Genomic DNA, 21193 nt, shown 5'->3' on the forward strand with positions numbered 1-21193 from the left:
GATTGTTGTTGGTTGAACAATGAATGAAGCATGAGGACACATGGTGACATGGAGATGAGGCCCTTTGAAGAGGTCTGGCTGAGCGAAGAGGGGGTGGACAGAAAGCAAGCCTTTGTATATTTTTGTGAACGAACAGGTTGTCCACACAATATACTCTATGTTGTAGAAAGCTTGTTCATTGCTGATTGTTTTTCCTCCAGAAATAGCAGTAAACCAACTGGATCAGTTGAGCCCAGAAGAACAGTTGCTGGTTAAGTGTGCTGCAGTCATTGGCCACTCCTTCCACATAGATCTGCTGCAGCACCTGCTGCCTGGCTGGGACAGACATAAGCTACTGCAGGTGCTGAGGGCTCTTGTGGATATACACGTGCTCCGCTGGTGCGACGAGAGCCAAGAGCTCCTTGCTGAGCCAATATTAGTGCCTTTTCCTGTGGAGATGATTGAAAAAACCAAAGAAGAAAGGAAAAAGTCAGATGAGGGAAAGAAAGAGTCGGGTAATGGAAAGAAAGAGTCGGGTGAGGAAAAGCTGGTCCCTTATCCTCAGGCCTGAACAGAGAGCCTTGGGTGGGGATGGAGGCAGGTATCTATGTTGTGAAAGAGCATCAATATCATATATCAAGGGCCTCAGTCTCTTAAAGCTTATAGCTAAGAAATGGGAAAAACAATTATTTTACCCTTGAAGGAACCATGATTATAGTGAATGAATAGCTTATATTTTTCAGAGCTGTCTTAATTTCAAGAAGTCTAGCTCCTTGTTAGTACTTTGTGTCAAGTACTTGTGTTTTGATTTTTGGTTCAGAAAATATTGCCATAATCCTTTATTGGCATCTAGGTATAAATAACAAGAAAGAAGGATGAACTATTTCTAATTTTAGAAATTCACAGAGAAGATAAATATACGTGGTACTGAAACAGATATTCTCAAATTCTCCACATGAAAGAAGAAAATTGTGGCATACAATACCCAAAGTATATATAATCCACAAATAATTTCCTTTTGACTTTGAAATATGTTTGGGCCTTATATTTGAGCAGAGTATTTCTGATGATTTGGAGTTTATAATAATTTATAGTACAAAAGCTCATTTTAGGAGGAACAACTAAGAAATCTATCCAAGTGTACTCTGTACCCCAATCCTTCCTTCTCTGCAGTACTCTATCCTAGATATGGTCAATATCCCTCTCAGATTAGTGTAAAATTCTTTATACAAAGTAGGCAGTAATACCAAATGGGAATTGTAAATGAAATTTCTTTAAAACTAGCAGCATGTGCTTGGGAGTTTGCTATATGGTAGCAGACATGGACTTTAAAGGAGACTCACTTAGTTTTTTCTGTATTTAGGGGCTGGCTCTCCTCTCAGGCTAAAGGAGGAGCTCTCTCTCCCTCACCCTGAGGTGCTGGAATTTGGAGCGCCTCTATTACGGGAAGCTGCATGGGAGCTGTGGCCCCAGGCACAGCAGAGAGCCCTGCACCTCGAATGCGCCTGCCTTCTCCGAGACCTGGCCAGCCGCTGTGGGAGCTGCCAGGGGGCCGACTTTGTCCCTTTCCACCGGTTCGCCGTCTGTCCTATGAAGAGCTCCAGAGGGACATCCCGATTCTGTAGTTACAAAGATACTGGCTCGGTGCTAACACAAGTGATCACAGACAAACTGCAGCTGCCTTCTCCCCAAGGTAAACCCGGGCAGGTGGGGCAGAAGGACATGTGGACAGCGCCTCTCTTTATTCATAAACTTGGAGCTCTTCATCCAAAAGGTGAATCACGTTAAGGGAGAAAAGTTGGTAGAAAGTCATTTATCCCTAAGAACCAGAGATAAGAAAAATGCAATCTTGGAGTTAAAAGGAACTCTAGAGACCATACTTGTTTTGGCTGGCAAGCTGGGGCAATCTTGGGCAAGTTCTTTAACCTCAGTGAATTGAGAAAAATAACAATATCACCTTTATAGGGTTGTTGTGAGGATTAAATGAGTTAAAATGTATAGTGTGCCTTGAATAGTACCAGGCACATAGTTAGTACACAATACATCTTAATCATTGTTTTATTGTTACAATTATTCAGCTCAGTACACATATATAGTCTGTGTGTATCACATGCTGTTAAGATTACAAAATGAATGAGCCTTGGTCCCTAAAATGATCAGTTTTTGGGGGGGTGATACAGACACACAGAGAATTCCCACATGACCTGGAGAGATGAAAATGGCATATGTGGGAGGTGGGTACCTAGAGGAGCGGCCGTTAGCTGGCCTGAGGAATGAGTGGGAGGAAACTTCCAGAAGTTAAACTGGGAGGGTAAGTAGGAGTTGGCTACTTGAAGAAGGTTGGATTAGTGGAAGATGGTCCCCAAAGCCTATAAGCCGTCCACCACATCCCAGATAAGAGTTCACTCATCTTGTTTTAACATTTTCAGTTCGTTTACGTTGCAGGACATCATGTTTCGTTGCCAGCAGCTACTAGAAAATTTCTTCCTGCAACTTCACCCATTTCTCAGAGTTGTGCCACCTTCTGTAGCTGAAGACAGCTGTCAAGACCCAACCACTCCTCTTTTGTTCTACTTCTAGAGAAGAGAGGGTGGTGCTGGTGTCAGCAGGGGAGAGGGAGATGAGAGAGATGAAGTATTGGTGTTAAAGGACTAACGTGAAGGGTTTTTATCTATGACCCCAGTGCCTCTGACAGCTGTAACATCTAAGGACTCTGTGAAGGTAGACTAGTATCTTGGAGAAACTGGTCCTTGACTGATGAACTCCGTGAGCATTTGTACTTTTGCACTTTCTGAGGGGGAGAGGACAGCAATGAATGTCGTAGTCAGGTGTTGGGATGAAATCACACTGTCGTTCACATTTTCTATGTGGCCTTTGTTCTTAACAGGTCAGTTTCAGCTTTAGATTAGACAGCCTGATCAATCTGTATGAGAAAGGCTCCAGACCTTCCCAGCCCAGCCAAACCCCGAGGAGGCCTCTGTGCATGGCCATGCAGAACAGGTCCTGCACAAATCGAGAGGGTGCTGTTCACACAGGCGGTGACGTGATGGTGCCCTGGAAACTGTGCGTTGCAGTAGTGCTGCCAAACTCCAGCATCCTTAGTTACCTTATCCTTACCTGACCTTATTTGACATCATTAAATTATCAGAGAGCCAGTCCTTTTACTTACCACAAGTCCTCCCTATAGCAGTTCTCTTAGAATTCTTCCTTTGCAGTCCCACCACCCATGCTTCCGAGTCCTAATATGTAACATGTCAACGTCATTCCCAGCCTTTGCTTTTTTTCCTTTGAGAGGAAGAGTCAAATCTGGAAGGTAAAGGCTATTTAAGGCCAACAAGGTAAAGTCGAAAACCTCTGCTGGCCACTGAGACTCTAGTGGACTGTGGCATCTTGTGCTCTCATGATTTTCTCTCCAGGTCTTAGGCTCTGTGGTTCATTCTGCTCTGTTCATAAACCTGCTCCAGACATATTCAGGGGTTCCTACTATTAGAAGTAGCCATCAAATCAAATAGACACATTCTATATTTATTTATTTATTTACCAAATACTGAGTGCCTCCTGCAAATTAAGAACTGGTTTGGAAGGTTTGAGAATAAAAGGAGTTACTATTTGAATCATAAATGGTTGCCATTGAGGAATTTGCAGTCTACTATCCTAATTTTGTGTGTAGGCAAATATTAAAACTAAACCTATTATTATAATAGGGGAGGGCATAAGTATGTTGTGAACTAAGCTGCAGAGGAAAGATAGTTAGGAATTTAAAATGTCTTCAGTTAATACAAACGTAGATATTTAAAGATAATCATCTTTTTCTTCCTACAGATAGTTTTCAGTTCCAGATGAAACTATCCCAAAGTCAGGAGGCCTTCACAAGGGAACACTGCAGGTAGATGGAGATGCTGACAATGGGCATGGAGAGGCAGAAAGTGAGACACTTCTGACCATTAAACTGGGCCCTCACCTCACCTGCAGACCAGGAAGGCATCTGGCCAACCATAAGTAGTGACTATTCAAGTTAATAGAGATTTAGAAAGGCAATTTATTTTGTAGAGAAGTTATTTCTTAGTGGTTAAGAAAAACTTCAATAGCTCTCAAATGCATTGTACATATAGCAGGGTATTCTGTTTTTCAGCTATAAATTTGCCTTCTCAATCATTTTTAACCCAGGCTGATATTAAAATGAACTTACATTTCCCAACCATGTACCTATGGCTTTCAAATGCCTGTCCCACTGACCTTAAATGTACTACCTGATTTCAGCAGCTACGCTGTAGTTTTCCCTCTCTTATCCAACTTGACATCCTACTTTTCAAACAGAAACCTATGCATATTTGACATGAATCATCTCTACACACACTCATGTGTCTGGTTTACACAATTCTCCTTTATAAAAATACTAAGTGACCTCTACCTCCTTCCACTATCAGAATATTCACAATCCTTCAAAGCCCTCCTTAGTGCCTATGCCCACTTTTTTCAAACATTTTGTCTCAGAAAGACCTTACCTCTTTTGAACTCATGGTACCTGTGGAAAATGCACTGAACTAGTAGTCAGAGAGGTGAGCTCTAGGTTTGGTCTACTCAGTAGCTGTGAGGCCATATATAAGTAACTAAGCTCTATCAGTCTCAATTTTTTCATCTACAAAAGGGTGGTAACTTTTGCCTGCTGGAATTTCAGGGTTGTTGCAGGATAAGAGGGTGATGGTATATAAAATAATATTCAGATGTGCTGACAAAGTTCAAATATGCTAAGAGATAAATGTATTGTTACTTATTGCTTTGTATCACTTTTATATTTTTATTTAACACATTGTTAGTTTACTCTTCAGATGTAGTTGTTTCTCCATTTAGTTTGTGAGATATTAGATTGGCTTTAGGTTAAAAACCTTTTTATTTTTTTAATCCTCACTCGAGGACATTTTTTCCATTGCTTTTCAAAGGGGCAGAGAGAGAGAGAAACATCGATGTGAGAGAGACACATTGATTGGTTGCCTCCCACATGCACCCAGACCGGGGCCGGTGATCGAGCCTGCAAACAAGGTATATGCCCTTGGCCTGAATGAACGCAGGACCCTTCAGTCTGAGGGCCGACATTCTAACCACCGAGCCAAACCAGCTAAGGCTGGCTTTAGGTTTTTAAAAATCTGTAACAGGGTTTTGCATTATAATCAGGTCCTGACTTTGAAAGCCTATGGAATGATGGAGGAGTAGGATGGACGTAGAATGAATGAGTTATCAAGGAAAGCTTCCTGGGAAAAGTGGCTTGGAGACCTGGTAATGCCCCAACAAAAGTGGCTGCTGCCTGGTCACTCTCATTTCTTCATCTTCTCTCCACAAAGAACAGAGGAAGAGTTCCTGGATCAAGTGAGCAAGAAGCTGGCTCAGACCAGCCCCCAGAAAGACATGCTGACCATGAAGCCCTGTCACTGTGCGGAAATCCTGAAGGCAGTGATCTCTCCCCTCACCGAGCACTGCCTGGTCATCAGAGAAAACACTTGCGCGTTTTATTACCTGCTGGAAGCTGCCGCTGCCTCCTTGGACCTGTCAGATAATTACATGGTGAGCATGTAATGTGTTAAATAAAAACATATAAGTGATACAAAGCAATAAGTAACAATACATTTATCTCTTAGCATATTTGAACTTTGTCAGCACATCTAATTATTATTTTATACACCACCACCCTCTTATCCTGCAACAACCCTGACATCCCTGCACCTGAGCTGAGCCCTTTTACTTGGGGGATTCAATTGGATTTCTTACTATCAGGTTACCTGGAGAGAAAAGCGGAAGAAAGTGGGAGACAAAAAGGAGCTGGAAGGGGTTTAGGAGAAAATATGAATGGGGATGTGGTAGTGAAAGAGCACCAGGCTGCTGGCCCTGCCCTGCCCTCCCCTGCGCATGCCCTGCGCGCAGTCCAGCTCCTGGTTTCTAACGGGAGATCCAGCCTGATTCAAGTGCAGACCTTGACCCTCATCATATCCTTGCTCCAGCCTTCACCCGGAGGGCACCTCTAGCATCACCTGAATCCTAACCCAGCTCCTCCATCCCCTGTCTGGTTTGAAGGCCTTGTTTTATTTGAGGAAGGCAAGCAGTCTTCTGGACCAGCACTCGGCATTCTCGTTTTTGAAAAAGCACAAAATGAAGATCTGTCAGTTTGAGGAGGCCACTTTCTGCAGTCTCCAGTCAGAGGTGAGGGTGGGGTGACCTTAAAGTTTGGGTTATTTCTCCTGGAGGCTTACCCTATCATTTTTTTTTTTTACAATCCCTTTGTTTTTTTTCTTGTGTGTATGTGCAGTTATAAATGTGATAATGTGATAAAAGGTGTACAAATGCAAAACAAAAATATATCATATGTGAAAAAGTGAGATAGCCTTCACTAATCCCATGCCACCCCGCACAGTTAATAACCCGGTGCACATTCCACCGGCTACGTGCGCGTGGTCATATCATTCGCATTTTGTTATTTTAAAGTAGAATCATATTCCTCACCCTCTTCTGCAGCTGACTCTCATTCTAACGGTGCAGGCTGAGCACCCCTGCACAGCAATGGGCACCTAGTGTTTGCGTATTTGCATATTGATGTACAGCTAATCGCAGTGCCAGCTGCCGGCACGTCACTGTGTGTGCGTATCAGAGTTTGCTTACCACTCCATTCTTCATCTGGGGCACTGCGGTGAATATTCTTGTAAATGCCTCCCCCTTGTGAGAGTGGTTTTGTAAGAGGAATTTCCAGAGGTAGAAATAGTAAGGCAGGAGATATGAATGATTTTACACTTAGGAAATATATTGCCAAATTGTCCACCAGAAATATTATAACAATTCAAATTTTTTACATCTCTTTACATCCTTACCAACATCAGATATTATTAGTCTTTTTAAACCTTGCTAATACGTAGATGAAAGTTATATCGACTAATATGGTACATTATTTTTACAAGTTTATTGGTCATTGATTTTTCTGGGGATTGCCTAGTCATGGGGATGTAATGTGCAGTGTAGTGAGCATAGTCAATAAAACTGTGTTGTTTAACTGAAAGTTGCTAAGCGAGTAGATCTCAAAAGCTCCCATTACAAGAAAAAAAGATTTGTAGCTATGTGTGGTGATGGACGTTAACTTATTGTGGCGATTATTTTGCAATATATACATATAACGAATCATGTTGTACAACTAAAACTAATACAATGTTATGTGTCAATTAGATCTCAATAAAAAAAAATCATGTTGCCCACATTAAATTTACACAATATTATGTGTCAATATACTCAATAAAGCTAGAAAAAAAAACCATATAGTTAAAAATCTACCCCCAGCCCTGTCACCCAGCCACTGTGTCCCTTCCCCAGTGTTCTGTATCTTTATGTGTTCTACCAGAGGGGCTTGGAGTGCATAAATATAAAAGGTTTCCCCTTCCTTTTTTATCTTGTTTTTAAAAAAATATTATTCTTTAGCATTTATAACACATATCCTCAGGGAATAAGATTTGTGTAACAAAAAGAAATTCATGGGGAAAGCCCACTGTGAGATACTCCATTTTCAAAGGACAGATGGGAGTGAACTTATTTATTGTGTAAGAATAACTTAGGACAGCTAAGAGATTTCTCCCAGCCTTATTACTATTAAGTCCAACAGACCATAATGTGTTGGAATAGTTATTTAGCAGTTTATAAATAATGGCTCCACAAAGCCATAGGGGATGTTCTGTTAGAGGATTGAGCTTTAAAAATTTTTTTAATTAAAAATATAAAAACTAACTTCAATGTAAACCTCAAGATAATCTGGTTAGGAGAGTAAAGCTAATATATATAATGCCTTTGAATGCCAAAGGGAATAGTAGAATTATCCACAGTATTGTATTATTCGTGTTTCAACCAAGAAGTCTTTGGAGCAAAGTTACATAATTATTTCTTTTCCTTTATAAGAAGTTATTGCGCAGTCTTCCCACAATTGTTCTGGAGCCACCATAGACTTGATCACTCTCTCAGAGGGTTTAGCCTTAAAACATGAAGGTATATGATAAGCCCAGGTATTCCCCTGGTTCCTACCTCCATAGTCACTGTGGTATCCAAGCCTGTTTAGGTAGAGAGCTGTGGGATGGGTGGTATTTCAGATGCTTCCTGTGGCATCTGAAGCATCTGAATCTCTGCCCAAATGACAATCCCACCTCAGTCTCACAGCATCACTTTCTAAACCACAGCCTTCCTCTATTGCTCACTGACCATGTGGGGGAGATGAGAAAAGAGGGTGCTTTCTCCTTAACCCTATTTTCTCACCCCTTTATGGGCTCATGGCCCTACTGGTGCTTGTTAGTGTAGCCGGGCTCTGCCCCCACTCAGCTCACTCAAGCACCTCGTTGGCCCTAAGTGCGCATCCGAAAACGAAAGAGCCAGTGTGTTATATCCAGGACCTTGTCCAGAGTATTCTCCCCACATTTATATTACTGTTTCTTCTTTTCCCATTCCAGGTCTGTTTCAACATGGGACAGATCACCTTGGCCAAAAAACTGGCTAAGCAAGCACTTCGACTGCTGAAAAGGAATTTCCCTTGGACCTGGTTTGGTGTCCTTTTCCAAATATTCCTGGAAAAATATTGGCATCCCTGTTCCCTGAGCCAACCTCCAGACAACCCTAGTGACAAGTAAGAAGCTGGCCAAGTTGCCCTGATCCCCTTTAGGGCCGCAGAGAACTAAAGTAGGACCCAGTCTAGAGTTTTGCTATATTGACCCAAAACTCCTCTTTTTAAGCATATCACAGACAGTTCTAGTTCTGCCTTACTCCCCCAGCCAATTAGATGTAGCAGAATGAAGACTTTTGTTTTTGGAGTGTGGTGTTATCCTCTCTTCCAAATAAAGATAAGGGTATGTGTTTGTATGTGTATACATGGATATATAGATATATAACTAGGTAGCGATTTAATATTTCTCTGATATAAAAATATTAAATTGCTACCTAGTTATTGAATTACTATAATTTATAGGAAATATATTTAACTAAAATAGCAATACAAACAACAAACCTTTATTTTAAAAAAACCTCTCTGAAATTTTCCTGGTCAAGAGGGATGAGTTTAAAAGGTCTATGGGGTTAGAAGTAGTGGGATCCCAGAAAGACTTCTGAGTTTGGAAGTCTGTAGCTGGCCCACCCATGAGTAGACTTGGACTGTTGTGGGTAGGCATGGTTGGGCACTGGCAAAGAATAAGGTATGCTAACCACCCCATGTGTCCCAACAGTAAGAAGTCAGCCGTCCTGCAGCAGCGGGTGCACTGCCTCTCCCTGCTCTGTCAGCTCTACAATCTGGAGGCCACAGCCAGCAGCCGCAGGTTTGCCTGCCTGGCCATGCTGATGCAGAAGAATTCAGCCGAGGAGTTTGCAAATGAAGCCCAGGTAAACCAATCTTTGCTTTACTTCCAGACTGCACTCAGAAACCTAAAGTGCTGGGGAGAGAGGTGCTGCCAAGTTCCTGGGTTTATATGGTTCCCTGATAACCCAGATTTAACAGGACACCACTGATCATGGGTTTGAGCAGCATTTCTCAACTGGCAGTTTATAGATGGGTTTTCCAGACGTGAGGCTGCCTGTGAACTGCCTGAACTGAATATAGAACTTTGTGTGTCCAAAAGAGCATTAGGGGAGTGGCGGGAGATCAGGAAGGGGTCATAGCTTCCATCAGATTTTCAAAGAAGTTCATAATCTAAAAAAGAATTTGAATTGCTAACTTGGAACAAAAGGAGGAAGAGAAGTGTGTCTTCCTAATTTTTGTCTCTCTCTCATCTATTTGTTCAACAAATATTTGATGAATGCTGATTAGGTGCCAGGCACTATTTCCAAGGAAATAGATGATGGATAAGTGAAATGTATAGTATGTTAGGTGATAATAGATGCCATGGAGAAACATTAAGTGGAGGCAGGAGGACATAGGGTTCTTGGAGCTGATGGGTGCAGTTTTAAGCAAGGTGGTCAGGGAAAGCCTCATTGAGCAGGTGACATTTGGGCAAATATCTGAAGAAGGTGAGAATGGAAGCCATGTGGCTACGTGGGAGAAGGTGTACAGGCAGAGAGGAACAGGATGTGTAAGGCCTGCCCTCTGTGCTTGAGGAACAGGGAAGAGGCCAGTGTGACTAGAGGGGAAGAAGGGGAGGAGAGAAAGGCAAGGGATGAGTCAGAGGGAGGGGTACAAGGCAGATCGTGCAGGCCTTGTAGACCACTGTAGGCGTTCTGGCATTTAAAGAAGATGGGAAGCCTGAGGTGGGTTCTTAGAAGAGGAATGACAGGGTCTACTTATATTTTAATAAGACAGAAGGGGGCAAGAGAGGAAGCAGGGCAACCAGTTAGGAGGCTATTACAATAATGCAGGCAAGGGATGGTTGGCTTGGATTGTGGTGGTAAAGGAAGAGGGGAGGAGTGGTCTTCTGTTAGGAGAGAGCCAGCAGGATTCACTCACGGATTAATCCGAGATGTGAGAGAAAGAGTGGAGTCAAGGATAACCCCAGGATTTGCAATGTGGACTTCTAGAAGGATAAAGTGCTCTTAATTGGGATGGGGAAGTCTGTAGAAGGAACAGATTTGGAGGAAGATTGGCCCCAGGGTTTTGGACAGATTTAATTTGAGACATCAGGCGGAGATGTTGAGTAGGCCGTTGGATATACAAGTGTAGGTTCATGAGAAAGGTCTAGACTGGAAATGGGAATATGGAATCACCAGTGTGTAAATGGTACTTAAAACCATGAAACTCAGTGAGATCACCAAGAGAAGGAGAAAAGGTCCAAGGAATGAGTTAACAGCTCCAGTGTTAAGGGGTCAGGGTCATAAGGAGAAACCAGCATAAGAACCTGAGAAGTTGCCTGAGAAACAGGAGGAAAACTGAGAGAGCATGGTGTTCTGAGAACCTAGTGAAGACGCTATTTCGAGAAGAGGGTCATCCACTATGTCAGATGTGCCCATCATGATAACAGGGACCCAGCAGCAATGCTGAAGAGCTCTACGGAACAAGAATCAGAAACCTTAACTGGAGACAGCACAGATGAGGTTTGGCCAGTGTTCTGAAAGGGAAGGTCTTGGATTGGAGAAAAAGAAGAGAGGGCCAGGTTGAGAAAGGAGTTTGTTTAAAGAGCAGGCAGTAAGAATCGTCAAATTAGAAGTGTAAGGGCGAGGAGGGTATGTGTTCATAGCTGGAGTGGAGGTGAGTGGTAGGCACACCCGAGTCCCAACTGAATGAGCAGCATGGCCCCGAGTGGGTGCTTATGCAGAAAAGGGGCAGAATGGAAATGCAGTGCAAATGTACAGTGAGAATATTTTGTCCTGTGTTTGTTGCCCTACAGGTTGTCTCTACCTACGTGGCCTTCTCCCAGTTCTCCCAGAACGTGGGTGACAGGGAGAAGTGGCTGCACTGTGAGCGATTGGCCATTCAGAAAAGCAGCCTGTGTTGGTTCTCCAGGGAGGGATTGTTGGCCACAGCGCAGCTCATGCAGACCCTGGCCTACACCAAGTTCTGCCTCGGCCACCTTGACTCCTCCATCAAGCTGGGTAATGAGGCCTGGGCTGATGAGCCTAAGGCTTTCAGAGAGGCCTGGCTCACAGCTGGACCTCACGTGGTGCTTTTACCTCCTTAGGTTTTCAAGCTCATGAGATATGCAGACACCTCAAGAAGCCAGCTCTGGAGAATCTGGTTCTCTCGGTTCTCTTCAGATCTGCATTTCTCAAGAAGAAGTATTAAGATCATTTTTTGTCATTTATGTTTGTTGCCTAAGCGAGGAGGGTGTGATCTCCCAGAGAAGTGAGAGTGGAGAGGGAGATGCTGTGCATCTCCACAGCCAGGGCTGTCTCTTCTCCAGTCACTACAGGAAGCACTGTCTTAAGTGTGGGGGTCAGGAGTGAAAAGTGCAGTCTAAGCTGCTACATATTCTTTTCTTTTTTTTCTTTTTTCTTTAGGGAGGTATTTCAAAACCCTGGAAACTGTCTTAGAGGCATTTTCCCACTTGCTTTGCGTAGAGACAACTCTCAGACACAGATGCTCTCTACATAATAGAGCTATGGAGAGGAGGTGTATGGGATGTTAGGCTGCTCTGAAGGTGTGAGATCCCCTCCTGCCCTGCACTATGCTCCCCACTTCCTAGCTGGTCCTAGTGGCTCTGTCTTTCGGCAGATTTGATCTGTGTGTTCGTGTGCTGGACAGTCAGTGGGCGCTCATTTCCCAGGGTCATGATGTCCTTGGCCTGGCCTGCTTCTATTCTGCTTGCCTAGATCTGCTGCTCTATGGAAAAGGTAAATCTTGTGCAGGGCTCTGTTGTACTTCTGAGGGATTCAGACCTTAGATGGGACCGAGGTTTGGAACACAGGCAGTCACGAGCCTGTCCCCCTGGCATGGCCTCTGCTCCCAGCCCCTGGCTCTGTACAGTCTAGGAACCACATTGTGATTTAGGGGTGTCTCCTTCCCTGTACCACACACCTTCAAAACCAGTTCGTACATGGACATCTTGCAGTAACCTGGTTACCTTCTCTGTCCACAGGATTGCTCTGCAGGCCCTTTGGAGAGTGTCTGCATTTCATTCAATACTACGAGCAGAGCTGCATTCTAACCTCTCAGAGCAATGTCATGCTGGGACTCCACACCTCTCTGGCCATGTGGTAATGTGGGGTACCAGAGTCTTACTCGGGATCTATGGGAAAGGGTAGAAATCTAAGGACACCATGAAGTCATTATTTCACATCTCTCACCCACTTCTAAATACCATTCGCCTCCTTCCCCACCGTATTAGAAGGCTTCTCCTTTTCTTCTTTTTCCTTAACAGGTGCAGGCCCACAGATGAGGGTGAGTTTAGTGTTACATTTAAGGGCTAGAAAGCCCCTGGCAAGGCTGAATATCATCAGTCTTTTGTTAAATCTCTTTGCGTTCAAGTTGTTCACTTTCCAGCATCGCAATTCTCACTATCAAGAAAGTCTTAGAGCCTTAAAGAAATGATGTCTCTAGAAAGAGCCACGGTTGGTAAGTAGGGACAGCTTAGAGCTGTGATTTTTCCCCCTCCAGGTTTGCCCAGGACTCACAGTGGAACCTGTTTGAGCATCACTTCTCCAAGGCTCGCCAGTTGGTGAAAAGAACCAATGCCTCACTGTTTGGTTCACATGGCTTTGTCCGGTTCCTAGAGTGCCAAGTGCTGATGTTACAGAAAATGCCAGGGCGGGTCTTCATGCACACTCCCCCAGAGACTCAGAGTCAAGTCTTAAAGGTGCCTGTTTCTCTGCTGTCCTTCAACTAATACCTAAGGTATAGTTTGACCCTGTGGGGCTCTCTGCCACCTGCATCTGTCCCTTACTCTTCTCTTTGCTCCCTCTGTCTCTTTTACCCCTTGAACCCTTTTTTTCTCCACCTAGAAAGTCTTTCCACCTACCTCACATACCCTCCAGATGTTTTTGCATGTAGGTCAGGACTGGATCCCAAAGGTAGGAGAAGCCTTTGCACAGCTACTGCCCAACACCATTAAAATGTGAGCATTTAGCCCTTCTCCGTAGACCTGCTCTGGCAGGTCTGTAATCTGACGTATCTCCCTACAGACCTGCCTTCTGCGAGCAAGACATTCTAGTTCCTCTGTATTTCAAACCAACTTTCTGGGCCTACTTTGCCACCAGTACCCTGTCCTTGTTCCCCCAGCCGGAGTGAGTGTGCTGAGTGGGAACTATTGTGAATTCTGATAGAGTACAGTGGAGGGAGGAAAGCGCTAATCCCTGACCTCATGGACCTTCCTTTCTTTTCAGTATTTCAAGGAATTCTTCTCTCGATGTGTGACCTGTCCTGTTTATCACCCATGGGTCTCTGAGCTTAAAGCCTCTGTATTGAGATATGGAAAGAGAAAACTCATGTCCTTGACTAACAGCGTCAGGCCATTGGACACCTGCTTGACCGGGATTTGGATAGAGGGGGCATTCCTGGAGGAAGACAAGTCCTTTGAAGGAAATTTAGCAATACAGAGTAAGCATTCTTTCCTGGAGCCTGTGTCTGAGAGGCGTAGAACAGTCTCTGGCTCTTGCTCACAAGCAGCCCAAGGCTTCATCTCCAAAGTCAGAAGGGACACACAGATGTAAGGAGTTAGTCCTTGCTCCAGAGGTAATTCCTGTCCCCTCCCTAGTGCTGGGCCAGCCTAGACACATTGCTAAATAATGTGAGAGCCTCTCCCAGACCTTTATTTCAACATCTAGAATCCTTAAGTGTAGAAAGTTTCTCTTTGGTCCCAGCTTGAGCAACAGGATCGTTCCCCTGGAGGTCACCATGGGAGAAAGGCCTTAGAACTCACACTGTAATGTCTGTGACAATAAATGGTGAGATGTGGGCGGGAAAAGGAGAGGAAGGAGTATAGCTTCTCGCCTCGGGGCCCAGCAGATCTCATTTTGCAGGGTCTTGAGTCGAACCTGTAGTGGCTGGGACGTCCCTTGTGTGTGTCATGTTCCTTCTTTTCCTGTTCCCAGGGTTTGACAGAGTGGATGTCGCGGAGAAGGGGAGCGAGGAAGAAACTCAAGAATGTTAATGTTACAACCAAAAAATCACCTGGAGGGGTCATGGTTGCCTTATTGTGTATAACACAAAGAAATACGCAATCCTCCTCTTTAAGATGCTGTGTAGTGTACATATTAAATGCACTAGTCTTTCACAGCCACCACTATCTAGATCTTTGTGAAAATAAAATTCTATGTTTCTGAAGCATGAAACTTAGATCTTAACTCTGGACTGTCATTTGCACAACTCTAGAGAAATTAAAACCCAGGGTAGAGCAGAGGCCTGGGAGGCTTTGAGATGAGCCGATTCCCTCTCAGATAAGGTGGGACCCATTAGCAGCCCTAATGAAGAGGCTGTCGTTACATAAGCAAGGCTGGCAGGGCCGGTGCTTGGTGCTGACCTCTTTGGGCCCAGGTGTGGAAATGGGCTGCTAAGAAGTCAAGGAACCTTGAGAGGTACATAGTGGGAATTCATTTCTCCCTGGCAGTGTGTGATTTGGGCATTTCCACGTGAAACTGAAATTGCCAGAGGGCACATGACTCCAGCTTTCTTCTTTCTTACCCCCTTTTGGAGCTGCTGTGTTTGGCCTTTGTCTGCTAATGGCCTTCCTCCCACAGAGCATGGCCTTCACGCTGGTTTTGACGCTTTGTAACTCAGTCATCTGGTGTTCATAAAGTGAGATGAACGTTTAGTTCATAACTGATGTCATGATAGCTACCGTGTACCGTTCACTCTGTTTGAAATACTCCTTTAAACCCTTCTAGCAATTCCGTGAAGCAGGTATTTTTATTACCCCCACATTACAGATGAAGGAACCGAGGCTTAGAAAGGTTTTACTCCAAGAAACACAGCCACAAAATGGTGGAGCTGGGAGTCTACCTCCAGTGGAACTCCAGGGTCGATGCTCTTAACCACCAGGCTGCACAGGCTTTCGTGGGACCTAGCCTACAGTCAGCTGTCCGGCGCCCAGTCTTCAATATTCGTTCAAACGACCGAGATCAGAACTTTAAGGGCCCACAGGGAGATGCCTGGGAAAGGGAGGCCTGTACTTGCCCCTTAAGTCTCCCTTCTAGTCTGCACATTCCCTCCCCCTCCTCCCCTTCTTGTTACACTTCTCCCCCTCCGCTCCCCTCTTGTCTCCTTCCAGGCCTCCCCCTCTTACCCTCCTTCCTTCCCCCTCCTCTACTCCTTACATTCTGAGAGGCAGTTCAGAGTAGTGGCCAGGAGCAAGGACTGGTTCATATTCTAACTCTGCTACCTATTAGCTGTGTTACTTTCGCCATGTAATTTTATCTTCTTTATACTTCACTGTCCTTTTCTGTAAATGAGGATTAAAAATAGAACAAAAGATTGCCACTGTGAAGATTAAATAAATATAAAGTGCTAGCACAGTGCCTGGCACATAGTAAGCACTCAGTAAATGTCAGCTGTTATCATAAATTTTCATATTTAAAAATGGATAGTACATTTATGTGGTACAAAGTTGAAAGAACAGAAGTGAGCGACAGTGAAAGTTCCCCATTTCTGTCCTCCAGCCGCCACTTTCCCTCCCAGAGCAGATCCCTGCTACCCCTTCCTTGCGTGTCCTTGCCTGGGTACCCTCTGCACATGCAAGCTACGCCATGTAGTCACTGCACCCTTCTTTCCCGCAGTGCTCCTAATAAGACATACTGCGTGCTCCTTACTTTTTGGCATTTATTTTCCCTTTTGGCAACTTTTAAAGAATTTTATTGAAAATAGGGACATTTGTAACAGTGTAAACAATAAAAATAAAGTTTAAAAAATCACAAACGCCTCCATCATTCTCTAACCTCAAATTCTATCATAGCATAGTCTTGGTCAGTAACTCAAAACATCAGAAACAATGAAGAATACAGGACAGAGGAAAGCCGTAATTTTTATTCTAAAATGGTAATAACTTAGCCCTGGCTGGGTGGCTCAGCAGGGTGGCAGGTTCAGTTCCCAGTCAGGGTGCATACCCAGGCTGCGGGTTCCATCCCCGGGCGGGCAGCACGCAGGAGGGAACATGCAGGAGGCAACCGATCAATGTTTCTCTCTTTCTCTCCCCCCTTCCTCTAAAATTAATTTAAAATTTTTTAATTAATTAAAAAGTAGCAAACTTTGTATCACTAATTCTTTATCCCCTTTTATATTGTAGTCTAGAGCTTATTCTCCACCTGCTATAAAGTAGCAATAGAATCTTACACAAGATATTGAAACCACTTTACTAAAAGTATTAGTTTAAAAGATTATACTAACATGAATGAAGTGAACTTTCTCGATTTTATATTTTTGTTGAATTTTATCAAGTCTTGTATCATCTGTGCAGATGTAGTTATGTTTCTTTTCCTTACTCATTTGATGTGCTATATTATGGCAATGTTTTCTAATTGTAAACTATTTTTAAAGAGGGGGAAAAAGAGAAATTTATTGAGATAAAATTCACCCGTTTAAGGTGTGCAATTCAGTGGCTTTTAGTATATCACAAAGTCGTGCAGCCATCACCACTAAGTCCAGAACATGTTTATCACCCCAAGAAAGGAACTCTGTGCCCATTAGCAGTCACTCCTCGGGCCCCCTTCCCCGAACCCCGAGGAACCACTAGTCAACTTTCTGTCCCTTGGGTTTGCCTGTTCCGGACATTTCATATAAATGAAATCGTAATATGTGGCCTTTTGTGTCGGGGTTCTTTCCCTTAGCATCATCTCCCCAAGGCTCGTTGGTGGTGCAACACTCCTCCTGGTGGCTGGGTGACATTCCACTGTGTGGCTACGCCACATTTCACTTGGCGTTCATCACCTCATGGATGTTTGGGTTGTTTCCACCTTTTGGCCGTTATGAATAACGCTGCTGTAAATGTTTGTATACAAGTTTTTGTGTGAACATGGTTTCAATTCTCTTGGGTGTATACCTAGGAATGGGATTGTTGGGTCATACAGAAACTCTGTGTTTAACCTATTAAGGGACTCCAGTGTTCTCCAAAGTTGCTGTACTGGTTTACATTCCCACCAGCAATGTGTGAGGGCTCTGGTTTTCCACGTCCTCAGCAGAAGTGGTGACTGTCGCCTCTATTATGCCGTTCTGGCGGGTGAGGAGCGGCGTCTCACTGTGCTGTTGACCTGCATTTCCTTAAAGGCTGCTGAGCATTTTTTATGAGTTTATTGGCCACTTGTATATCTTCTTGGGAAAATGTCTAATCCTCTGCCCATTTTTTATTGGGTGGTTTGCCATTTTATTGTTGAACTTGAAGAGGTTTTGTATGTCCTGGGTACTAGACCCTTACCAGATTTGATTTACAAATATTCTCTCTCATTGTGTGAGTTGTCTTTTCAGATTTTCTGTGTCCTCTTGAGTGAGTTTCAGTAATTTGTGTCTTTCTAGGAATTTGTCTGTTTTATTAGGTTATCTAATTTGTTGGTGTATAGTTGTTCATAGTATTCCTTATAATCCTTTTTATCTCATAAGGTCAGTAGTTCAAAGTAATTACTGATAAGGTAGGACTTCTGCCTGCCATCTTGTTATTTATCTTATGTTTTTTCACCCTCATTTCTGCTACTGTATTTTGTTATATTAAATAGATAATTTTTATTTTCTTTTTAATACCATTGTCATTTCTTTTACTACATAATCTTGAGTCACTCCCCTAGTGGTTGCTGTGGAGGTTGCAGTAGTGTTTTAGTTTAAAACACTCTAGTTTAGGTCAATACCAACTTAATTGCAGGGACATGCAGAAACTTTTCTCCTACATAGCCCATTCCTCTCACCTCCTATATATTGTTATTGTCATAAAAGCTGCCTCTTAATAAATGGTGTTCCCATCAACACAGATATATAAATATTGCTTTATGAAGTTGTGTTTTATATCAGATAGGAGGGGAAAAAGCATTTTTCTTGAGTAAACACTCCTGGATTGACAAAAGCCACTGGTTAATTTCTAGAGTTCTGAAAAGGTTGAGTCTATTTGTTGACAGTCTTCTTGTTGCTTTTATAGAAGAGTATTTTCACAGTTCTTTATTTTCACAGCCACAGTGATTTTGTTTAAATCACTCTCAGGGAACTTTTAATTTGCTTTTCCCTTAGGCGAAGTTAAGCATCTTTACTATGCTTATATTTCCTTTTGTGTGAGCTGTATGTTTATATCCTGTCACCAAAGTCTGTTAAGTATTTGCTTTCCAGTGGGTTTGCGTGGGTTGGGGAAGTGAGCCCCGCCTTTGTAGGAGTTGTAAAATTGTCTGCGTTTTGTGTTTTGCATTTTGTTTATGGTGATTTTGTCATGGAGAAAAAGGCATCATTCCTTTCTTAATTTATTTTAATGTATCAGTTTTAATGTATATGTTAACCTTTTATAGCTTCTGAGTTTTGTATAATAGTTTAAAGAGCTTTTTACTCTCTAAGATAATTTTAATGATTCCCCAATGATCTTCAAGTATTTTTTTAAATTTTTTCCTTGTTATTGTATTTATTGGGGTGACACTAGTTAACAAAATTATACAGATTTCAGGTGCACAATTCCACAACACATCATCTGTACACTGTATTGTGTGCTCATCACCCCAAGTCAAGTCTCCGTCCGTCACTATTTATCCCCCATCCCCTCCTCCATCCCCCAGCCCCCTCCACGGGGCAATCACCACACCATTGTCCGAGTCCACGACTTTTTTCTCTTTTTTTCTTTTCTGCTCAATCCCTCCGCCCCCCACCCCCCTTCCCTGGCACTGCCAGCCTGTCTCTGTGAGTCTGCCTCTACTTTGCTTGTTAGTTCATTTTTTTCATTAGATTCCACATATGAGTGAAAGTACATGTTACTTGTCTTTCTCTGACCAAGTATTTTTTAAAATCAACTTTATCAAAATGTCAGTTACATACAAGAAAATGAACCTATTTTAATGAAGGGTTTGGACAAGTATATACACCCATGTAACCACTGCCTCAGCCAGGATGGAGAACAGTGCAGTCGCCCCCGGAAATTATTTTAGGCCCCTATGTAGTCACTCTCACTTCACCACCCGCAGCGCAGGATGCTCTCCTTACTCGTTCGTTGTCTTTGTGTGTGATTATATCCCCTTGTCATTTTTTATTTTACCCTTCTTGAGTCAGTTGGCTAACACTTTGTCACTTTATTTACTTTCATTTCAAAGAATGAGCTTTTATTTGTGTATTACGTCATTTTTCTTCTTTAAAATTAATTAGCTAGGTGCTTGAGTAAGATGCTTAATTCTTTTTTTAAATATATCTTTATTGATTTCAGAGAGAGGAAAGGAGAGGGAGAGAGAGAGAGAGAAACATCAATGAGAAGAGAGTCATTGATCGAGCCCGCAACCTGGGCATGTGCCCTGACCGGGAATCGAACCCGATCGCCTGGATCCCAGGTCGACGCTCAACCGCTGAGCCCCGCCGGGCTGGGCAAGATGCTTAATTCTTGCTGTTAAGGGTGTGAATCTTCCTCTGAAAACTTCTTTAGCTGAGTTCCAGAGGCTCCGCTATGAAGCAAGTGTCTCATCTCACCATGTCGCCTGCATTTTCTTTTCTTTTTATAAAAAATATTTTTATTGATTTTTAGAGAGAGAAGGGGGGAGAGGGAGAGAGAAGCATCGAGGGGAGCACAGGACATCGGTTGGCTGCCTCCCGCACGCCCCTCCTGGCCATGAAGCCCGCAACTGTCCAGTGCCTGGAGTGACGCCCACCCAACTGAGCCACACCGGCCAGGGCACGCCTGCATTGTCTTTGCTTGGTTTTCATGTGTTTCTTACAATAAAATTATGTGATTTTTTAATCTTAAAAGTTACTTTTCTAACCATGACTTGGGCTGGTATTCATTGACTTCCTACCGTGAGCAATGACAGAATTAATTATTTCCCTTCTCCTCTCTCTCCTCCCCCGGCCAGTTGATTGCCTTCCTTAGTATTTCCCTTTGTACTGCTAAATACACCTTCGCTTCTGTCAGGTTCTGAAAAGCTCTAAATACATTTAGATGGAGTAAGTTTTCCCCAGAAGGATTCTTTTTTTTCTGCCCTTCCCTCTCTCCTCCCCCCACCCTTCACCCCCTCACCTCCCCCCCAGGCAAGTCCTCAGTCATCTTAGCCATGAAAAATGAGAACTTAGCTGATCGGTAGACAGCTGCTGCCTCCACAAGGGTCAGGAGTAAATTTAGGTTCTGTCACAGAGTGAGGCTCTATCGGGGAAGCTCAGAACATCCTGCCGGGGCTCCCTAAAAATAGCGTCACTAGGCTCGCACAGCTGGAGCCCAGGGCACAGCCCCTGCCCTGTCCCTGGTCCTGAGGAGCCTAGAGCAAGCTCCGGATGGTGAAAACCTCCTTACGCCTCCCTCTCCGTGGTTACAGGACAACTGGATTCCTGAGCACCTCCACCTCTCCACTTACGTCTCTCTCTCAATGCGGGCAAACGTTTTCAAATTGAACCATTTCAGAAGAAATCCTGGCAGAGATCTTAAAGGCCCTCCCACCCCGGCCTAGGCTAGCTTTCACTTACACTTACCCGTGAGCACAGCCCTACCATCCATTCCCGCCCCCCCACCCCACACCTTTTCTCCACTGGGCTCTTCCCAAGCTCCCGAGGTCAGGCCAAAGGGGATAGTGCGGCCAGATGGCCACCCAGTTGAGACAGAGGCAGCTCTACTAAGTGTCTGCAAAGATCTTCTCTCTCCTGGTGTTTGAAAATCCTGTGTCCTGCCAAGGAATAACATTGCTGCAGATTTCCTTTTCTGTCCTT

The 21193-nt window shown here is 43.7% G+C and overlaps 1 protein-coding gene across 1 annotated transcript in view; it reads left to right on the forward strand.

The window, feature by feature from the left end:
- LOC308558454 (adenylate cyclase type 10-like) overlaps positions 1-16222 on the forward strand; it is a gene marked incomplete at its 5' end in the record, with an annotated part of 39693 nt that extends 23471 nt beyond the window's left edge. Inside the window, 14 exons of the mRNA XM_081140156.1 lie at positions 201-515; positions 1343-1672; positions 3802-3865; positions 5319-5538; positions 6046-6171; positions 8445-8617; positions 9210-9363; positions 11298-11502; positions 11589-11685; positions 12122-12240; positions 12486-12603; positions 13004-13202; positions 13729-13942; positions 14437-16222. Of these exons, the coding sequence (XP_080996282.1) occupies positions 201-515; positions 1343-1672; positions 3802-3865; positions 5319-5538; positions 6046-6171; positions 8445-8617; positions 9210-9363; positions 11298-11502; positions 11589-11685; positions 12122-12240; positions 12486-12603; positions 13004-13202; positions 13729-13942; positions 14437-14495 (2393 nt within the window). The 3' untranslated portion in view covers positions 14496-16222. The remainder of the gene's footprint in view (positions 1-200; positions 516-1342; positions 1673-3801; positions 3866-5318; positions 5539-6045; positions 6172-8444; positions 8618-9209; positions 9364-11297; positions 11503-11588; positions 11686-12121; positions 12241-12485; positions 12604-13003; positions 13203-13728; positions 13943-14436) is intronic.
- Positions 16223-21193: the final 4971 nt, after the last annotated feature.

The sequence above is a fragment of the Miniopterus schreibersii genome (assembly GCF_964146895.1).
Source record: "Miniopterus schreibersii genome assembly, chromosome: 6".
NCBI classification, from domain to species: domain Eukaryota; kingdom Metazoa; phylum Chordata; class Mammalia; order Chiroptera; family Miniopteridae; genus Miniopterus; species Miniopterus schreibersii.